This window comes from Mytilus edulis, chromosome 14 (genome assembly GCF_963676685.1).
Source record: "Mytilus edulis chromosome 14, xbMytEdul2.2, whole genome shotgun sequence".
Classification (NCBI taxonomy): Eukaryota; Metazoa; Mollusca; class Bivalvia; order Mytilida; family Mytilidae; genus Mytilus; species Mytilus edulis.
In genome coordinates, this window is record NC_092357.1 from 40115401 (window position 1) to 40137371 (window position 21971).

At 32.9% G+C, this 21971-nt stretch overlaps 1 protein-coding gene across 1 annotated transcript; it reads right to left on the reverse strand.

The window, feature by feature from the left end:
* Positions 1-15609: 15609 nt before the first annotated feature.
* LOC139504195 (uncharacterized) lies at positions 15610-16449 on the reverse strand. Its single transcript, XM_071294261.1, has one exon. It carries the CDS (start codon positions 16447-16449, stop codon positions 15610-15612), a length of 840 nt encoding a protein of 279 aa, XP_071150362.1.
* Positions 16450-21971: the final 5522 nt, after the last annotated feature.

Below are 21971 nucleotides of genomic sequence, written 5' to 3' on the forward strand. Positions count from 1 at the left end.
CCTAGATCGTCCGCGAAAACGGCTAATATAATCCCGGATTTTTATTAATTCGATGAAACGGCTTTCGTCGCTGTTTGGGATTCGTCTTTCAATTACCTTCATTTCATGCACAAGCTTCACTAGAACAGGAATTACTTTCATCACGACAGTTATAACATGAATAGCAGGACAAATCGCTAAGTAAAACATTCCGTGAACTGGTATTAAGTCTTTTAATATTGGTGATTGCACCTTACTGAAGTGACGACTTTAAATGATCTATTTCGGAGTACTTCCGCAACATAAATTTTAATTCGCATTTTAAGACCCAAATATGTAGTTAATAAGAAAAGAACCTTGGCATTTTTTACTCTTCGTATATCTAACTTTTGTTTTGATCAATTATAAAACATACTCGTTAACTGCTTTGAAAAATGAAATATCAACTTGGACAAAATGACTACCGTTTGAAAAACGACTGTGTAGAGAAGATTTTATTGAATCAGCAATATTTGAACTCACGAACAATGAGGCAAATATTTGTACTTTTGTTAGATATTATTATTGTCTTATTCTTTTTATTCATTTTTTGCTATATCTAACAGGCGCGTAGCTCCCTATACGCTAACACGCAGTTGCGTGCACATCGATTCGGCAAGCAAAAAAAAAAATGCCAAAATAAAAATTTAAATTAATTATGGTTAAAGGAAACACATACGTTGTCACTTTTTTAATTGATGAACTGTCATTAAATAACGGCATTTCAAAATAAACGTTTTATTGGAGATCATGTAAAAATCGGACAGTAACTTGTGTCTTTTACCAGATTTGAATTTATTATACTCAGTCTAAGACGTGTAGTTTCGGAGCACATTTTACAGAGTACGGCTTATCTGTTTGCGATTCGATGTACCAATCGACCATTAGATTTATCGAAACCCTTTGATATTATTGAAAATATGCCGAGGCGATGTATTCGACAGACTTCCAGAGTCAATCACCCTGAAAACACGCCAAAACAGCATTGGAAAGTCTCATTATATTTTGCGTTCACACACGTAGACCATATGATAATGGAATTGGAGAGGAGAGGGTGTCTGGTATTATCAGAAAATAGCTTCTTTGTGTCGTATCTGCTTCCTCGTGTTGTAGGAAATATAACCAACGAATAATTCTCAACATTGTCTGAGACATACAAAATGACCTAGCTGGCATGTATTTCGCGGACAATTTCAATCTGGAGGTCGCTCGATTGAGAACACGTACGCTGGTTTATAACATCTCGCGAGTGCTACCATGTAGATCTATCAGTGTATTAAGTCTGTTGAAAACAAAGTTACGATCAACAATGAACAACGACAGGTTATCATCGCTAGCATTACTGCATATTGATCGGGATTTCAGTGTGAATGTTGACAAAGTAATAGAGAACTTCGTTTCTGCTTAGACCCGAAGAGCCGATTTTGGTCAATGTTAAGTAAATTATGTAATTCAAAAATTTGTTGTTTATGTATTAAATTAACCATGATTTACTCTATTCAGAAGATTCAAGTATTAATAGTTTTACGTTCATAAATTGTTTATAAGTCCTATCTACATGTAGCTCCTCTCTAAACCGTCCTATGACCGAAAACCGAAAAAACATTTTTCTGCATTAAAGGGTCCCAAATTGTATGTCCTATCTACATGTAGCTCCTCTCTAAACCGTCCTATGACCGAAAACCGAAAAAACATTTTTCTGCATTAAAGGGTCCCAAATTTTATGTCCTATCTACATGTAGCTCCTCTCTAAACCGTCCTATGACCGAAAACCGAAAAAACATTTTTCTGCATTAAAGGGTCCCAAATTTTTTGTCCTATCTACATGTAGCTCCTCTCTAAACCGTCCTATGACCGAAAACCGACAAAACATTTTTCTGCATTAAAGGGTCCCAAATTTTATGTCCTATCTATATGTAGCTCCTCTCTAAACCGTCCTATGACCGAAAACCGAAAAAACATTTTTCTGCATTAAAGGGTCCCAAATTTTTTTCTTGGTAGTTGCTTGCACATCGTTTTCTTCTAGCTACGCCCCTGTCTAATTATAAAATTCACTTTCAGTCGTTGAGTTAACGAAAAACGTCGTTGCACATTTTTCTAATTCAAACTTTTAATATGCAGCAACCGAGTCAAATGAAATTTGGCAAAATAACGGCTTTAACGCCACAAAGAGCCAACACATGTCGCTGTTCCAGCCTAGAATCAAAGAGATCGGAGAATAAGAAATAGGATCACTATCACTACAAACTCCTCAGAGTCTGAATTGACCAGTTTTTGTGCTCGACCAGTAAAATCGAGCACACATTTTACTCGACTAGTCTCGACATTGTCTCGACTGTACTTAACTGTACTTAAGTGTACTCGACTAGGTCTCGACTTTACTTAATTAGTCTGATTCAGTACTTGATGATCTTTGTGTAGTCTGAAATGGTCTTGACCAAGGCTCGACCTGTCTCGACTTGTCTTGACTAGTCTCGACCTGTCTCGACTAGTCTCGACTCAGTCTAAACCAGTCTCGACCTGTCTCGACTAGTCTTGACCTTCAAATTTAGTTTTGACTGGTGTCAATCAGCCCATCTAACTAAATTAAATATTGATCTTACAAAATTCAAGCTTATTAGGTAGCTTTAGGTATTAGGTATTACAATATGTAAAAAGAAAAATTATTATATAAAAATTCAGATAGGCATCTTTAATTTTTTTAATAACTTTTTCAAATCAACTTGGATTTTCATCAAACTATGCAGCTATCTTACATATATATCAAGCTTACTGAATCCCATTTCATTTAGTTTTTTGTTGTATTGCTGTAAAATTTAAGAATTAAAGTAATCTTGGTATAAAAAGCTAGGATTTGCAATTTGGACAAAATAGAGATAGTACATTTTAATTTTTTTAATAACTTTTTCAAATCAACTTGTATTTGCATCAAACTATGCAGCTATCTTACATATAAACCAAGCTTACTGAATCCCATTTCATTTAGTTTTTTGTTGTATTGCTGTAAAATTTAAGAATTAAAGTAATCTTGGTAAAAAAAAGCTAAGATTTGCAATTTGGACAAAATAGAGATAGTACACTTTAATTTTTTTAATAACTTTTTCAAATCAACTTGGATTTGCATCAAACTATGCAGCTATCTTACATATATGTCAAGCTTACTGAATCCCATTTCATTTAGTTTTTTGTTGTATTGCTGTAAAATTCAAGAATTAAAGTAATCTTGGTAAAAAAAAGCTAGGATTTGCAATTCGGACAAAATAGAGATAGTATACTTTAATTTTTTTTATAACTTTTTCAAATCAACTTGGATTTTCATCAAACTATGCAGCTATCTTATATATATAATAAGCTTACTGAATCCCAGGTTATTTTGTTTTTGTTGTATTGCTGTCAAATTTAAGAATTAAATTAATCTAGGTCAAAAAAGCTAGAATTTGCAGTTCGAACAAAATACACTTTAAGTTTTTTAATAACTTTTTCAAATCAACTTGGATTTTATCAAAACTATATAGCTACCTTGGTGATCTTACTAAATCCCAGGTTGTTATGAAGTTTTAAAATATTTTTTTGTCAAATTTAATGACATGGCAGTATACATGATTTAATTACATTAGTACACGTGAGTTTTACAGGTAAAAAGACAGCCCTACTTTTCTTAAACTCGTGTATTACTTATCTAGTGAATTAAAAGCCCTGCGATTTAGATTTAACAGGATGTTGCAACTTTGAATAAATGTTATTTAGAATTTAAAACTCTCTGGTAGATGTGATCTTTTTAATAAGTTTGCCCCAAGCAGAAGGTATTGCTTTATAAATCACCACAAATCAGAAGAACTATTTTAATAATTTCTAATGTTTCATTCCTTTTTGATATATTTATATAGTGTATATCAAAAGGAATAAAACATTAAAGGAATTATATAACTATTTTATACCGGTATATACTTTTCCCCAAATTATGAGAAAAGATATATTTCTAATATCGTAGCTTTTTGACCTAGGTTAATTAAATTTTTTAATTTGACAGAAATACACCAAACAAAATAACAACCTATGATTCAGTAAGATCAATATATTGTTAAGATATTTGTAGAGTTTGATGAAAATCTAAGTTGATTTGAAAAAGTTATGAAAAAAATTAAAGTGTACCATCTCTATTTTGTCAAAACTGCAAATCCTAGCATTTTTTACCTAGATTAAATTAATTCTTAAATTTGACAGCAATACAAAAAACTTTATAACAACCTGGGATTCAGTAAGATGAATACATCACCAAGGTAGCTATATAGTTTCAATAAAATCCAAGTTGAATTTAAAAACAATGAAAAAGTTATAAAAAAAATTAAAGTGTACTATCTCTATTTTGTTCGAACTGCAAATTCTAGCTTTTTTGACCTAGATTAATTTAATTCTTGAATTTGACAGCAATACAACACAAGAGTGCACACGCTGAAATGTCTCGCCTTCTATACTAATCATTGATATTATGTTGATAGTCCTAAGTATAAAGCTTAGTTTTATTACAACTGTCTCATAAACTTAACATTAACCAAGATAACTAAACAAAGACCAATGAACCTTGAAAATGAGGTCAAGGTCAGATGAACCATGCCAGACAGACATGTACAGCTAACAATGCTTCTATACAACATATATAGTTGACCCATTACTTATAGTTTCAGAAAAATAGACCAAAACACAAAAACATAACACTGTGCAATGAACCGTGAAAATGAGGTCACCGTCAAATAAAACCTGCGCGACTGACATAAAGATCATAAAATATTTTCATACACCAAATATAGTTGACCTATGGCATACAGTATTAGATAAAAAGACCAAAACTCAAAAACTTAACTTTGACCACTGAACCATGAAAATGAGGTCATGGTCACATGACATCTGCCCGCTAGACATGTACACCTTATCATCATTCCATACAACAAATATAGTAGACCTATTGCATATAGTATAAGAAAAACAGACCAAAACACAAAAATTTAACTATAACCACTGAACCATGAAAATGAGGTCAAGGTCAGATGACACCTGACGGTTAGACATGCACACCTTACAGTCCTTCCATACACCGAATATACTAGCCCTATTGCTTATAGTATCTGAGATATGGACTTGACCACCACAACTTAACCTTGATCACCGATCCATGAAATGAGGTCGAGGTCAAGTGAAAACTGTCTGACAAACATGAGGACCTTGCAAAGTACGCACATACCAAATATAGTTATCCTATTACTTATAATAAGAGAGAATTCAACATTACAAAAAATTTGAACTTTTTTTTCAAGTGGTCACTGAACCATGAAAATGAGGTCAAGGACATTGGACATGTGACTGACGGAAACTTCGTAACATGAAGCATCTATATACAAAGTATGAAGCATCCAGGTCTTCCACCTTCTGAAATATAAAGCTTTTAAGAAGTGAGCTAACACCGCCGCCGCCGCCGTAGCCGCCGCCGGATTACTATCCCTATGTCGAGCTTTCTGCAACAAAAGTTGCAGGCTCGACAAAAAAACAAAATGACCTGGGATTTAGTAAGCTTAGTATACATTTAAGATAGCTGCATAGTTTGATGAAAATCCAAGTTGATTTGGAAAAGTTATTAAAAAGAATAAAGTGTACTATCTCTATTTTGTCCTAGCTTTTTTTACCAAGATTACTTTAATTCTTGAATTTTACAGCAATACAACAAAAAACTAAATGAAATGGGATTCAATAAGCTTGACATATATCTAAGATAGCTGCATAGTTTGATGAAAATCCAAGTTGATTTGAAAAAGTTATTAAAAAAATTAAAGATGCCTATCTGAATTTTAATATAATAATTTTTCTTTTTACATATTGTAAAATTAAATTCTTTTATTTCACAGCAATAAATCAAACTACCTGATAAGCTTGAATTTTGTAAGATCAATATTTAGTTTAGTTAGATGGGCTGATTTACACCAGTCAAAACTAAATTTGAAGGTCAAGACTAGTCGAGACAGGTCGAGACTGGTTGAGACTGAGTCGAGACAGGTCGAGACTAGTCAAGACAGGTCGAGACAGGTCGAGCCTTGGTCAAGACCATTTCAGACTACACAAAGATCATCAAGTACTGAATCAGACTAATTAAGTAAAGTCGAGACCTAGTCGAGTGCACTTAAGTACAGTTAAGTACAGTCGAGACAATGTCGAGACTAGTCGAGTAAAATGTGTGCTCGATTTTACTGGTCGAGCACAAAAACTGGTCAATTCAGACTCTGAGGAGTTTGTAGTGTATACATAAGAGTTAAAACAGTTTTTCACAAATGTAACGTTGGACATCCGTTTTTTTTTTCCACATAGCTTTGTTATTTTAATCCTCAAATATACTAGATATTACTTAGTATATGATCAAGAGCTGTAAAAACATAATTTAAAACATATATTGAATTTGTTTTAATATTGGTTCGTGTTTTCTAACATTTTTATTTTGTTTTGAGGATGAAATTTCGAAGATTCTGTTTTAAATCCCAGAGGTTGTAGGAACATTGTGCCCAACGTTTGAAAGTAGAATACTTCATTTCACCCGTATTACAAGAAGGCATGAAGTTTGCGCTTATTTAAAGGGAGATGGAAAGCTTGGTTTGCCTTGGTAGGACTGAATGCCAGTCCGCATATTATTCGTATTTTTACTTATTATAGAGTGTATATCGACCTTGTCTGGCTATACAACACTTTCACGGCCGGGGTCATTTCAACTTCAAAAAGGATCTATAAAATATATAAGTTTCTAACGGAAGGTGACCAAAGAAGGTAGCCAAAGATTTTGTGACGATGCAAATATTAAAGTTTACAATATAAATAAATATCTTTAACCAATGAATTCAAATAGCAAAAATTGATTAATAACACTGTCTGCCACACAGCATTTCGGGGACTCTCCGTCTGGTATCTTTCGTCCCTTTTTTAAAACTGACTATGCGGGGGCTTTTCTAGTTACTAGGGGCATTATGATGACCTATAGTTGTTAATTTCTATATCATTTAGTCTCTTGGCAATCATAATACATATTCTTTAATATATATATATATATATTATTGACACCTTGTGTTTGTGGCATAGCATCTTGGCCACAAGTTAATTCGGTTTTCTGTTTAGTATTAAATTTATATTAAGATCCATTTTGTTACATAAAAGAGGGACGAAAAATACCAAAGGGACAGTCAAACTCATAAATCTAAAACAAACTGACAACGCCATGGCTAAAAATGAAAAATACAAACAGAAAAACAATAGTACACATGACACAACATAGAAAACTAAAGAATAAACAACACGAACCCCACCAAAAACTAGGGGTGATCTCAGGTGCTCCGGAAGGGTAAGCAGATCCTCCTCCATATGTGGCACCCGTCGTGTTGCTTATGTGATTACAAATCCGGTAAATAGTCTAATTCGGTAGGTCACATTCATGAAAGGTAAGGGGATTGTAGTTACGACGTAAGGAACCTATCCGATATCATTTGTGAAACGGTTAATCCATAACGGTCAACCAACTCGTGATGGCGTCCGTAAAATTTACGAAGGGATGATTTCAACTTCACCATTTGGAACTCTTGGTTTAATAGCTTCCTTGTGAGCAGTAATCCTCTATCAAGAAAATCATGATAGGAAATGCAAGCACGGGAATATCGTATCAATTGGGAGATATATACCCCGTATGCAGGTGCTGCTGGAATGTTGCTTCTTAGTAAGGGAAAGTTCACAATTGGAAAGCTGAAATCATCTCTTTTGTCGTACAGTTTTGTTTTCAACCGACCCTCATTGTCAATTTCTAGATGTAAGTCAAGATATGAAGCCGACTTAACTGTATCTGTAGTATCCTTTATCTCCAATTCGATGGGATAGATGCGTTCCACATAGTCACCAAATTTTGAAATGTTTAGTGAAAGAACGTCATCTATATAGCGGAAAGTAGAGTTAAAGGATATTGCTAACTTCTTATCTTTCTTCCTAAGAAGTTCCTGCATGAAGAAACAAGTCGGCAAGTAGAGGGGCACAGTTTGTTCCCATTGGGATGCCGACAGTCTGTTGAAAAACACGTCATCCAAACGTAACAAATATGTTGTCAATCAAGAAATCAAGCATCTTGATAATATCGGTTTCAGGGAATTTTTTGTTTGAACCAGAGTGATTCTTTACAAAGTACGATTTATCCCTCCCGAAGACAAGATACTTGTATCTACGTTGGCCATTCTTTTTTATGAAGCAAAGTAATACCAACTCTTTCAATTTGTCTTTTAGTTTGGAATGTGGAATACTTGTGTAAAGAGTAGAAAAGTCAAATGTTTTAATACTGTTACAAGATGAAAGAGAGTTAGATTGTATGTACTCTAAAAGATCTTTGGAATTTTTAAGTATCCACATCTGATTCACGCCACCTCTAGAATAGGCAGTTTCACAATAACTTTGAAGCCCGTCTTTGATTGCTGATAAAATAGATGTTAATAATTTAGAAAGAGGTTTCGTGGAGCACTTGGAAGACCCATCAATATACCGTTGTTTGTAAGGACACTTATGTAGTTTAGGTATCCAATACAGTGATGGAAGATCCAGTTCTTCATCTTTGGTTGAAATACCAAAGGAACAAAGAACAGACCTATGATTATCCAGGATTTCCTCTTTGGTAAGTGTCGTGAGGGTATATGTTGAGTTTCCAAGTGAATTGTCTATACCTAATTCGTTTATCAAGCAATTAATGTAATGACTTTTACAAACAAAAACGATGTTATTTGTTACATCTTGTGATCAACTTTATTTGGCAATCGCCAATGGCAGTCAGCAGGGTTTAAGAACATCAGTTGTTCGACCTGTTAGTCAAAAGCGTTTTGTTTAAATATACTTTTTCACTTTTTTGGTCTTTTGGAAAATGTTGTTTGTGCTGTTTTTAGACCCTTCTACAAGGAAATTTGTTTTACATGCACACGTATAAAAATTGCGGTTTTTATCCAACGCAATCATAGGTTTGAACGTAATTTAGACTTGTTTATATATATATATATATAACTCGTCTAAACATCAACCCAACAATGTTACAGATAGTTTATTCTCATAAAACCATGCAAGTACAAAGGTTACAGAGAAGTTAAAAAAATAGTATACATAAAAATAAAAAATGCATTAAAAATGCATAAAATTCAAAATTTCGTTATTTTTGGTTCTTCCCTCGCCGGGATTCGAACCCATGCTACTGTGATATCGTGACACCAAATCGCCTGCACTGCAGCCGTCCCGCTAGACCACACGACCACCTGGGCTCTACTAAAATAGAGCTTTCGCTGGCCGTATGTTACCTTTCCTCGTCAGTTTTAATCTAGCGGCGTACTACAGTACATGCTATATAAGGCATGAAGATGTTATTGTTACAGATCAGCTAAATTATCTATAGTAAAGGATCCTACAAATTAATGTAAGATACAGTCACAGAAATTAATTATATTCATAAGTACGTCTGAGTAAGTGACAACTCTACAACAGATGTATCCATCGGATCGCCATCAATGATGGTGATACATGGCTGTGTACATAATGTATATACAACTCGTCTAAACATCAACCCAACAATGTTAGATCTGTAAATTTGCTTTCGCAAATTTTTGGTTCTTCCCTCACCGGGATTCGAACCCATGCTACTGTGATATCGTGACACCAAATCGCCTGCACTGCAGCCGTCCCGCTAGACCACACGACCACCTGGGCTCTACTAAAATAGAGCTTGCGCTGGCCGTATGTTACCTTTCCTCGTCAGTTTTAATCTAGCGGCGTACTACAGTACATGATATATAAGGCATGAAGATGTTATTGTTACAGATCAGCTAAATTATCTATAGTAAAGGATCCTACAAATTAATGTAAGATACAGTCACAGAAAATAATTATATTCATAAGTACGTCTGAGTCAGTGACAACTCTACAACAGATGTATCCATCGGATCGCCATCAATGATGGTGATACATGGCTGTGTACATAATGTATATACAACTCGTCTAAACATCAACCCAACAATGTTAGATCTGTAAATTTGCTTTCGCAAATTTTTGGTTCTTCACTCGCCGGGATTCGAACCCATGCTACTGTGATATCGTGACACCAAATCGCCTGCACTGCAGCCGTCCCGCTAGACCACACGACCACCTGGACTCTACAAAAATAGAGCTTTCGCTGGCCGTGTGTTACCTTTCCTCGTCAGTTTTAATCTAGCGGCGTACTACAGTACATGATATATAAGACATGAAGATGTTATCTTCATGCCTTATATATTATCTTCATGCCTTATATATCATGTACTTTTTTTATTTTTTATTGATCTTTTTGGTGTTCAAGCTACAGTGCATACATACATACATACATTTTTACAATATATAAGTGATTGACATATGGCATAGTCATACTATTGATATTTTACGAATAAGACATAGTAAAAACAAATACAAGTAAATGATGTGAATAATCGGTATATGATACAAGTAAAAGATACTTTGGAATACATTAAATATACATGATCATATCGAGAATAAAATTTAATTAATAACTTCCATAAATTCCCCCCATCTGTCGACAAATGACTCGTGCTTGTCTTTAGAAAGATATAAATATTCTAATATCTCCAGACGTCTTTTCAAAAATTTGAGAAAAGATTGCACAGATATAAACAATCTGTCTAATTGTGTGTACTTTACATAATGAATGTAATATTTTGCCTGTAAAATACAATAGTTTAACACTAAGTTATCAGAATTCAATATACCAAAAATGACACTGTCTTTATTTAAAAAAATTTTTACTCCAAAAACTAAATGCCACCAATTAGAAAATTCTCTCCAAAATCGTTTTATTTCTATACATTCAAAAAATTTATGCTCTATAGTTTCTATTTCTTTACAACTGGCACACTCATTAGTTAAAGAAAGTTTATATTTTTCAAGGAGATAATTATGTGAGACTATTCTGTGTAACACTTTATATTGAAAAGCTTGTAGTTTGCTTTCAATAGTACATTTAAAAGCTAGTGAATAAATATTGTTCCACTTTTCGTCACTAATTTCTATATTAAAACTTTCTTCCCACCTTTGTTGTGAAATAGGAGAAACACTTACCCGATCGATAAAAAGTGAATATACATCTTTAGTATATAATTTGCTAATAGGCATTTTTTTATTCTCATGCTCAAAAACGAATCCAAAAGAGTTGCTCTTAGGTGACATGTGTTGTTGTAATAACAAATCTTTCCAGTCACGTGGTATAGCAAGTTTAATAGAAAGAATGTCTACAAAAGTAACATTCAAATTATATTTTTTGTTAATAGCGTCATGAGACAAAAATTCGCCTTTATCATCTACAATATCATTAATGAACCTTATGCCTTTCGTGTACCAAGATCTGTAAAAAATACTCGTTCTGTTAACCTTGATAAACGGATTGAACCAAATAAATTCTTTTCTAACATGAAATGCATTTAACGGGATGAAAATACCCTTGAAACGTTTCCAAGCAGATAGCACTTCTATATAAAAAAGAGGTGCTTTTAAATTTAAAAACTCAAATTCACATCTGCTCATAAATAAGTCCTCTAAATCAAAAAGGGAGAAGAATGCTTTGGAAACATGTTTCCATTTAGAGTCATTTTCTGACAAAAATCGTTTTACCCACATGATACGAAAGGATAACAGCTGTACTTCAAAATTTGGTGCTTTCAGTCCCCCCTCGCTAGGAGACTTTTGAATAACTTCCGATTTAACTTTTGGAGTACTATCATTCCATAAAAAGTTATTAATGTCCCTTTGTATTTTAATTACATAAGATCTTGGTACATGTGTAGATGAAATGACATAAATAAGCTTCGATATTGCAAGTGATTTAAGAATTACGATTTTACCGATCAAGGAAAGGTTTCTGATCCTCCACATTTTAATAATTGATTCCATTTTTTCTATGCATGTATCTAAGTTAGAACAAACCATTTCATCAAAAGCGTTAAATTTTAAACCTAAGGTTTTAAAACCATCTGTCCATTTAATAGGAAGGGAACCTTCTTTGTTAAATTTATTTCTTCCAATCCATGTTGCTTCGGTTTTCGAAAAATTGACTTTTAACCCTGAACACTTCTCAAAATCATTAAAGGAATCTAATAAAATTTGCGCAGAAAATACATCTTTCAAAAAACAAGTGGTATCATCAGCCAACTGTGAAATTTTTATTTCAGTATCCCCAATTTTTATACCTGATATATGGTTGTTCTTACGAATATTTATTGCCAGCAGTTCAACGGCCAAAATAAATAAAAAAGGAGACAAAGGACACCCTTGTCGAACACCTCTCTCAATTTTGAACGGACTAGAACTGAATCCATTATTAACGACAAGACTAGATATATTTGAGTATAAAGTTAAGACCCATTTCCGGAACTTGCTACCAAAATTAAAACAAGCCAATGCTTTTTGAATAAATTTCCATTCTAGCGTATCAAACGCCTTTTCGAAATCGACTAGTAATATAAGCCCTGGATAATTTTTTAAAGTAGTAAACAATATAATATCAGCAATTAGTCGTAGATTTTCACCAATATATCTACCAGCCACATATCCTGTCTGATCCGGATCTATAAGTTTCGGAAGAAATAATTTCATTCTTTCCGCAATAACTTTGGCTAATAATTTGTAATCAAAATTTAAGAGAGAAAGAGGTCGCCAGTTCGACAAGAGTGTTCTATCTTTATCTTTCTTTGGAATAAGAGTCAAAATACCCCGTCTTTGGTCTATTGAGAGGGTTCCGGTCTCGAAGGAATATTCATAGCTTTCCAAAACATATTTTTTTACATCAATCCAGAAAAATTTGTAAAACTCAGCGGTAAGCCCATCTGTACCAGGGCTTTTATTATTTTTAAATGTTTTTAAAACTTTAACGCACTCAGATTCTGAAATATTTGCATCGCATATATCCTTTTCCAGATCTGTTAGCTTAGGAATAAAATTTAAATCAAAAAAGTTAGAATCACCTGAATATTTATCAGGGTCTTCTTTTGATGAGTACAGATTTTCGTAGAAATTTCTCTCTTCGTTTAGAATTTTTTCTTGTGACAATATTTCAATGTCGTTTACAACTAATTTGTTAATACATTTATTTTTATAATTACGTTTTTCTAATGATAAGAAATATTTTGAATTTCTTTCATTGCCTTCGCAGTGCTCGGCATGTGATCGTATAATAGCCCCTCTTGTTTGATTATTTACTATTTGCTCTAAATCTTCTTTAACAATATCTAATTCAATTAAAAGTGTATTTATATCTTTATCTAAATATGTACGAGAGAGATTTTTCTGAATTTCGTCTTGTCGTTTTTTTAAACTGGACTCTCTTTCCCGCAATTTCATGTTTTTATATTTGGAATATTTGACGGTTGCGCCCCTTATTTCACTTTTAATGGTATCCCATTTTAAATTTTTATTTTCTAAATTTTGATATTTATCATCACATTCTGATAAAGTATTTTTGACTATATCCACATAATCTTTGTCTGTCAATAAACCCGAGTTGAATTTCCAGAAACCGGGACCTCTCTCACTAAAGTTTTCGCCTGACAGTGTCAACTTGATAAGACTATGATCAGATTTTATAGACGGAACAATGGATGTTTTTGTAACACTGCTTGACAAAAAATTCGATATCAACCAAAAATCTAAACGACATTGTATAAGCGGGGTTCTTTGACGCCAAGTATATAATCTAGAGTCAACATTTTTTGTCCTCCAAATATCACATAAGTCAAACTCTTCTATAAAATCTTCTAATTTACTCGTATATTTGACAGGTGTGTTATATTTTGAACCACCCATTTTGTCTAAAGATGGATTTAGTATCGTATTAAAATCTCCACCCAAAACGAGATTTTGTTCTAACTTTTCATTTAATAAAATTTTTAATTTTTCAATATATTCAATTTGGTCATTTTCAAAGTTTTTGGTCGGTGCATAATAATTCACAAAAACAAAATCTGTGTTATCAATTTCAACAGTTAGAATGAGATACCTTCCGTTTTCATCTGCAATTTTTTCCTTTAATATATAATCTGTTGAGCTGTTAAACAAAATAGCAACACCTTTAGAGTTCGTTTCCCCGTGCGAAAAATAAATATCTCCACTCCATTCCCTTTTCCATATAGTTTCATACGATTCAGTACTGTGTGTTTCTTGCAAGAAAATGATGTCGCTTTGAAATTTTTTTAACCAAAGAAACATGGATTTGCGTTTAAAATCGTTTCCAAAGCCATTTACATTAAGAGAAGTTAAATTGATACAATAATTAGCCATTATCTAGTTTTGGCTTTACAGTCTTATTAATTTCATATGTGATACACTTAACGTAGTTGAACATTATATAACTAAGTAGAAACAAAATACAGAAAAACATATCAAATATACAATACAATACAAAAAGAGAGAGAATTCTCTCTGTTCGGTCTGCCTGACCTAAACCATATAATTAATGTTAATGTTTGTTATATTCATTGTTCATTCTCAATAAAACGCATGTAACTTTCATTCATTAATAAAAACAATACACTATAGGTTTACCAGTTACGGTTTAAAGTACATGTAACTTTCATTCATACATAACAACATTACAATTTACAACCTTTACTATAAATGACCCAATTACAGATTGAAATACACGTGCACAGGTACACAGACATTCTTGTTGATAATTTTGTTTACCTTTTCTTGCCGACGTACGAATATGGGACACAGTTATATAATGGCAAATATGTATTTTGATAGAACTGTGGATTGCATTGCATATCACTGGATTCATGTTTTTGCATATATATATATCGGATAGTTTTTTAAGATTTGCATTGGGTGCAAAACGTATAAAAAATGTTTAATATATACATTTTTGTTCGCCAACATTGCTGGGGATCGAAAGGATATTCGCACTTTACAAAAAAGGAAATGAGAATTCATTTTATAGAATACCAGTGTATTGGATTATTCTAACGTGTGTATGTGCAATTTATGTAAATATAGTGTCAACAACAACAAAAAAGTGGGATTTTTTTCTCCCGGGATTATAGTAATACACAGGGAAGACGATTACTTTCATGATGTCTGCGTGCCGGTACCGTGAGTAAATTTTGTTATATAAAATTACAATATACGCTACATGTATTTTATTGACTTATTTTAATTCATGGTGAAATTATTTCGGATAAAGTTGTATGTAAATTTAAAATTCATAAAAAGTAGTTTTATCTACAGATTACCTATTAAGGTAATTCATTTGAAATTTGCTTCTTTATAACTCACTGGAATAATGAATACTCTTTTTGAAAATAAAATAGAGAATTGAAACTCTTAAGATACTTTGAAAATAGTAAACATATAGGATTTGAAAAGAGAATACATGAAACTAAATATATAATATCTAACAAATTATAAACCTGAAAGAAGAAGAAAAAATGACATTCAGCATACTTTACTGCATGTTTATTGTCTATCAAGATGAGTTCAAACAACAGTAAATTAGTTTAAAGTTTTTATTGTTTACATTTTGCGGAGAGCCGATTTTACTCCCTCCAAGATAATATTGTTTTTTCTTGAACCTATCTTTGCTGTACCAGATGGAGGTGTACGTGAGGAAATGATAGTTATGTTGTGTGCATCTATTTCTTTTAAATAGTCAAGTATCCTTGATCCAATTCCGTAGTCTCTGTCGTCATCGTACCCGTCGTGTGTATGTCCGTCTTTGTCTGTAAACCGATATACCAATGTGTTGTATGTACATGCAGATACTGGGCCCTGCATTATTTGTCGGGCAGCTTCACGAACTTCTGCGTATGTTGTGGTGACAGCAGCTGTGACACAATAAGTATGACCATTGTCACTAACTTCATTAGAACTAGTTTGTTCAAATGTACCAAATTTAGACTTGTTACTGGCATCAAAAATAGCTAAAGCTTTTGGTGTTGACACTTTTTCCACATATTTAGATCCACTTTTGATGAAGAATAAACTGTTTCCTTTAATTTTAGTGCCTACATCTACTTCTTTGTACTCCTTTTGTTTTTGTACTAGTCTTTTTCTGTTTTCACGCATATCGTCTGGAAACTGTGGAGTTATGTATATGCCATTTAGTAACTCTTTGTTTTGTTTGCCTATTGTTCGTGCAGTGTTTATGACATGCTCCCGGTCATTGTAGTCATGGAATTTAACAACTATAGGACGGGTGCTGTTTTTATTTGTCTGGGTCCCTATTCTGTGGGCTCGGTCAATTTTAATATTTTCAGTTATTTTCAAAACATTTTTGAAAATCAATTTTAATTCCGCTATTACGTTTTCGTCATTTCGTTCATGAACCCCTATTACTATAGCATTTTCCCTCATGCTGCGTTCAACCAGGTTTGCTATTTGACTTTGTTGACAATCGAGTCTAGTTTCTAAATGTACCACGTATGACTTCATTAGATTTAATTCCGTTGTCAGTTTTGTATTTTGATTTCTGACTTCGGCTATCATAGTTGTTTGGTCTTCAGTTTCTGTTGCCACAGCTTGAAGTCTGTATCATGTACTGTAGTACTCCGCTAGATCAAAACTATATATAGCGATGTCGTTATTACGACATAGCGACATAACGATGTCGAAATTATGACATAGCGATGTCGTAATAACGACATGTTATGTCGAAATGACGACATGCTATGTCGTAATTACGACATAATTTTTTTTTGAATGGCCCTTATCGGCTTCCGTACATTTACAATACAATACAGGATCTTTAAGGCATAAAACACTACTGCATTGCCCAATTGTTTCCTATTTTAACGTATGCACCTTCAAGAATTAATGGCTACTTTGTCTTTAGTTCAAACAAAGTGACTGTGGCAGTTATTTCATGTTAAAACTATACCTTTTCCTGACTTTTGCTGAAATATTCAACTGTGATGATACATTTATTTGCATATTAGAGCGTACTGGTTCCTGGACGGTTGATATTACAAAAATAGGTAGTTCTGATCTGAAGAACAGTGTACATGTGCTCTCCTTTTAAGATTGTTTATATTTCTTTATTATTCAAAAAGAAAGTACAACAAGACTAAGTGTTTTACAGTGATCCCAAGTCCCTAAGCCTTCATTCGATACCAAAAACTACCAAAATATTTCACACATTGCCGAAGATACAGCTATGCATAAAATCTATTTTGTATGTTCTTCCGACCGGGCCTAAATTATCGGTTATATACAGTAAGGCCTAACTATCCTATTTTCTATCCCCTCTTCGTACTTTCACTTGGGTTTCTCGGGATGTACGTCGACTGAATATGTACGAAAGTGTAGAACACACGGATCGATATCGGTCTCCAAATTTGGATATTTTCTCAAAAATTTGTGTTTGCTGTGGAAAAAAAACCGACTTTTTCAAAGACGCAATACAAAACGCTATATTTATACGTAATATCACAAATATGTCCGACATTGTATGGTTTCAGAGGAATTGCGTCTCAATAAAATCGGTCTCGTCCTTTAGTAGTATAAAAATGAGTAAAAAATAGGTAGTGAAATAGTAATTTGTATGTGTGAACACAGCCATTTAAGAAATAAGGTTCATGGGATCCTTAAATGATCGATACGTTGACACAAGTCGTATCTAATTGTTCGGGCTCGTCATACAAACTTAGCATAACACTTTGTATATACTATTGCGCTTTTTAATAGATTTGTTTTAAAAGTACAGCCAAGCTGCCAAACCAAAAATATTTTATATGAAAAAATTTAGGAAAATACAGGCACAATCATAGCGAACGAGTTAAACATTATGAGAAAAAAACAATAGTAACAATGACCATTGCCCTTTCCTCGACCTTGATATCTTTATCTTAATATAGCTTAATACAAAAAAATATGATAAAAAAGAAGATTTTTCATTTCTTATGATTATGGAACGCCGTAGCTGCCTTATGTGTACTTGTTTTTAGATATGCTTATACTTTTCAATATATGCACATAGTTTTTCTATATATGCACATACTTTTTCTCTATATGCACATAGTTTACTTTATATGCACATAGTTTACTTTATATGCACATAGTTTACTTTATATGCACATAGTTTTTCTATATATGCACATAGTTTTTCTATATATGCACATAGTTTTACTATATATGCACATACTTTTTCTCTATACGCACATACTTGTTCTCTATATGCACATAGTTTACTTTATATGCACATAGTTTTTCTCTATATGCACATCTGTTACTTATTCGTTTTTAATGCGCGGAGTATACGGTTGCACTTTGAATTAAATCGTTTTTCAATTGTGTTCATGTCTCTGGTGGTAACAATGTGTTCTTACAGATGAAATGACCCTATAAGCGCGATTGCAACCGTTCCAGTGCTCGGTTAATACCCTGTTACTTATTCACTTATAATACGTTTGTTGTACGTTGCACCTTTAATTAAAAAAGGATTTTCAATTGTGTCCGTGTCTTTGATGGTAACAATGTGTTTTAAAAAATGAAATTACCCCATTAGCGCGCATGTACCCGTTCCAGCGCTCGGTTAATACCCTGTTACCTATTCACTTATAATACGTTTGTTGTACGTAGAACCTTTTAGAAAAGGATTTTCAATTAAGTTCATATCTCTGGTGGTAATAATGTTTTCTAAGAGATGAAATGACCCTATTAGCGCGCATGCACCAGTTCCAGCGCTCTGTTAATACCATGTTACCTATTCACTTTTAATACGTTTGTTGTACGTTGCACCTTTTAGAAAAGGATTTTCAATTTTGTCCATGTCTCTTGTGGTAACAATGTCTTCTTAGAGATGAAATTACCCTATTAGCACGCAAGTACCCGTTCCAGCGCTCGGTAAATAACCTGTTACCTGTTATATAAAATTAAAGTATTTACATGTTTCTGCTTTTGCACATATTTTCCTTGGAGAACCCTGACAAATATGGTTGAAAATCAAATATGATGAATAAAAGATAAAAATTTGCTCTTCTTAATGAACATTTATCATTGTCATAGAAAATTGTAGATTAAAGCAATGTCCCTATTTTTTGGTGGCAGCTTTGTGACAAGTACGTACAGCTTTCTCTTAAATGTTAAATTTACTATTCTAATAAATTCAAACTCTGAATGTTTACACTGCCATTACACATGGAATATTTAAATAAAATCATTCAAAACGTACAAACAAAAATAAGTCTGAACATACTACACTACACATAAAAAGTATTACAAACGTATTATAAGCGAATAAGTAACGAATAGGTAACAGGGTATTAACCGAGCGCTGGAACGGGTACATACGCAGTAATAGGGTTATTTCATCTCTAAGAACACATTGTTACCACCTGAGACATGGACATAATTGAAAATCCTTTTCTAAAAGGTGCAATGTACAACAAACGTATTATAAGTGAATAGGTAACAAATAGGTAACATGGTATTAACCGAGCGCTGGAACGGGTACATACGCGCTAATAGGGTCATTCAATCTCTAAGATCACATTGTTACCACCAGAGACATGAACACAATTGAAAATCCTTTTCTAAAAGGTGCAACGTACAACAAACGTATTATAAGTGAATAGGTAACGAATAGGTAACGAATAGATAACAGGGTGTCAACCGAGCGCTGGAACGGGTACATGCGCGCTAATAGGGTCATTTCATCTCTAAGAACACATTGTTACACCAAGAGACATGGGCACAATTGAATTTTTTTTATACGACCGCAAAATTTGAAAAAAATTTCGTCGTATATTGCTATCACGTTGGCGTCGTCGTCGTCGTCCGAATACTTTTAGTTTTCGCACTCTAACTTTAGTAAAAGTGAATAGAAATCAATGAAATTTTAACACAAGGTTTATGACCACAAAAGGAAGGTTGGGATTGATTTTGGGAGTTTTGGTCCCAACATTTTAGGAATTAGGGGCCAAAAAGGGCCCAAATAAGCATTTTCTTGGTTTTCGCACTATAACTTTAGTTTAAGTGAATAGAAATCTATGAAATTTTGACACAAGGTTTATGACCACAAAAGGAAGGTTGGGATTGATTTTGGGAGTTTTTGTTCCAACAGTTTAGGAATTAAGGGCCAAAAAAGGGCCCAAATAAGCATTATTCTTGGTTTTCGCACAATAACTTTAGTATAAGTAAATAGAAATTGATGAAATTTTAACACAAGGTTTATGACCACAAAAGGAAGGTTGGGATTGATTTTTGGAGTTGAGGTCACAACAGTTTATGAATTAGGGGCCAAAAAGGGGCCCAAATAAGCATTATTTTTGGTTTTTGCACCATAACTTTAGTATAAGTAAATAGAAATCTTTGAAATTTAAACACAAGGTTTATGACCATAAAAGGAAGGTTGGGTTTGATTTTGGGAGTTTTGGTCCTAACAGTTTAGGAATAAGGGGCCCAAAGGGTCCAAAATTGAACTTTGTGTGATTTCATCAAAAATTGAATAATTGGGGTTCTTTGATATGCCGAATCTAACTATGTATGTAGATTCTTAATTTTTGGTCCCGTTTTCAAATTGGTCTACATTAAGGTCCATAGGGTCCAAAATTAAACTTAGTTTGATTTTAACAAAAATTGAATCCTTGGGGTTCTTTGATATGCTGAATTTAAAAATGTACTTAGATTTTTAATTATTGGCCTAGTTTTCAAGTTGGTCCAAATGGGGGTCCAAAATTAAACTTTGTTTGATTTCATCAAAAATTGAATAAATGGGTTCTTTGATATGCCAAATCTAACTGTGTATGTAGATTCTTAATTTTTGGTCCAGTTTTCAAATTGGTCTACATTAAGGTCCAAAGGGTCCAAAATTAAACTAAGTTTGATTTTAACAAAAATTAAATTCTTGGGCTTATTTGATATGCTTTATCTAAATATGTACTTTGATTTTTGATTATGGGCCCAGTTTTCAAGTTGGTCCAAATCAGGATTCCATATCAAGTATTGTGCAATAGCAAGAAATTTTCAATTGCACAGTATTGCACAATAGAAAGAAATATCTAATTGCACAATATTGTGCAATAGCAATTAATTTTCAATTGGAGTTATCTTTCTTTGTATAGAATAGTAGTTGATAATATATATGGGAAATTTGCCAGACATGACTATGATGTCATTTTCTATTTTTATTTGCCAATAACTTTATGTAAATAACTTCATTGGAAATTTGCCAATATAAAATGTTGCTGATGAAGCTTTTTTTCCTTATCTTATCTAAAATGTTTTTAGATAATGTATGTTGGACATTTGCCAGACATGACTATGATGTCATTTTCTATTTTTATTTGCCAATAACTTTATGTAAATAACTTCATTGGAAATTTGCCAATATAAAATGTTGCTGATGAAGTTTTTTTTTATTGTTTTATACAATAAACAATGTATATTCACTTTTACTACCAACCAATCTTTACCATTCAGTGATAACAAGCACTTTATTTTACATTTTAATATTTTATGATGTATTTAAAAGAGTAGTTATTGTTGCAAACTCCATTAGAAATTTGAATTGATATCAGTTTTGGAAAAAGGGAAACGGGGATGTGAAAAAAAGGGGGGGTTAAATTTTTCTCAGTTCAGATTTCATAAATAAAAAGAAAATTTCTTCAAACATTTTTTTGAGAGGATTAATATTCAACAGCATAGTGAATTGCTCAAAGGCAAAAAAAAACTTTTTAAGTTCATTAGACCACATTCATTCTGTGTCAGAAACCTATGCTGTGTCAACTATTTAATTTTAGATTTAAAAAGTTTGAAGAAATCTTTAATTGATTTGTAAAATCTTGACATTTGTTTTGTGTAAAAAAAAACCATGTAATGTCAAAATTTTTATCACAATCCAAATTCAGAGCTGTATCACGCTTGAATGTTTTGTCCAT

Excerpts from the sequence above, each read along its gene's own strand:
- LOC139504195 (XM_071294261.1), bottom strand. The coding sequence starts at position 16,449 with ATGAGGGAAAATGCTATAGTAATAGGGGTTCATGAACGAAATGACGAA.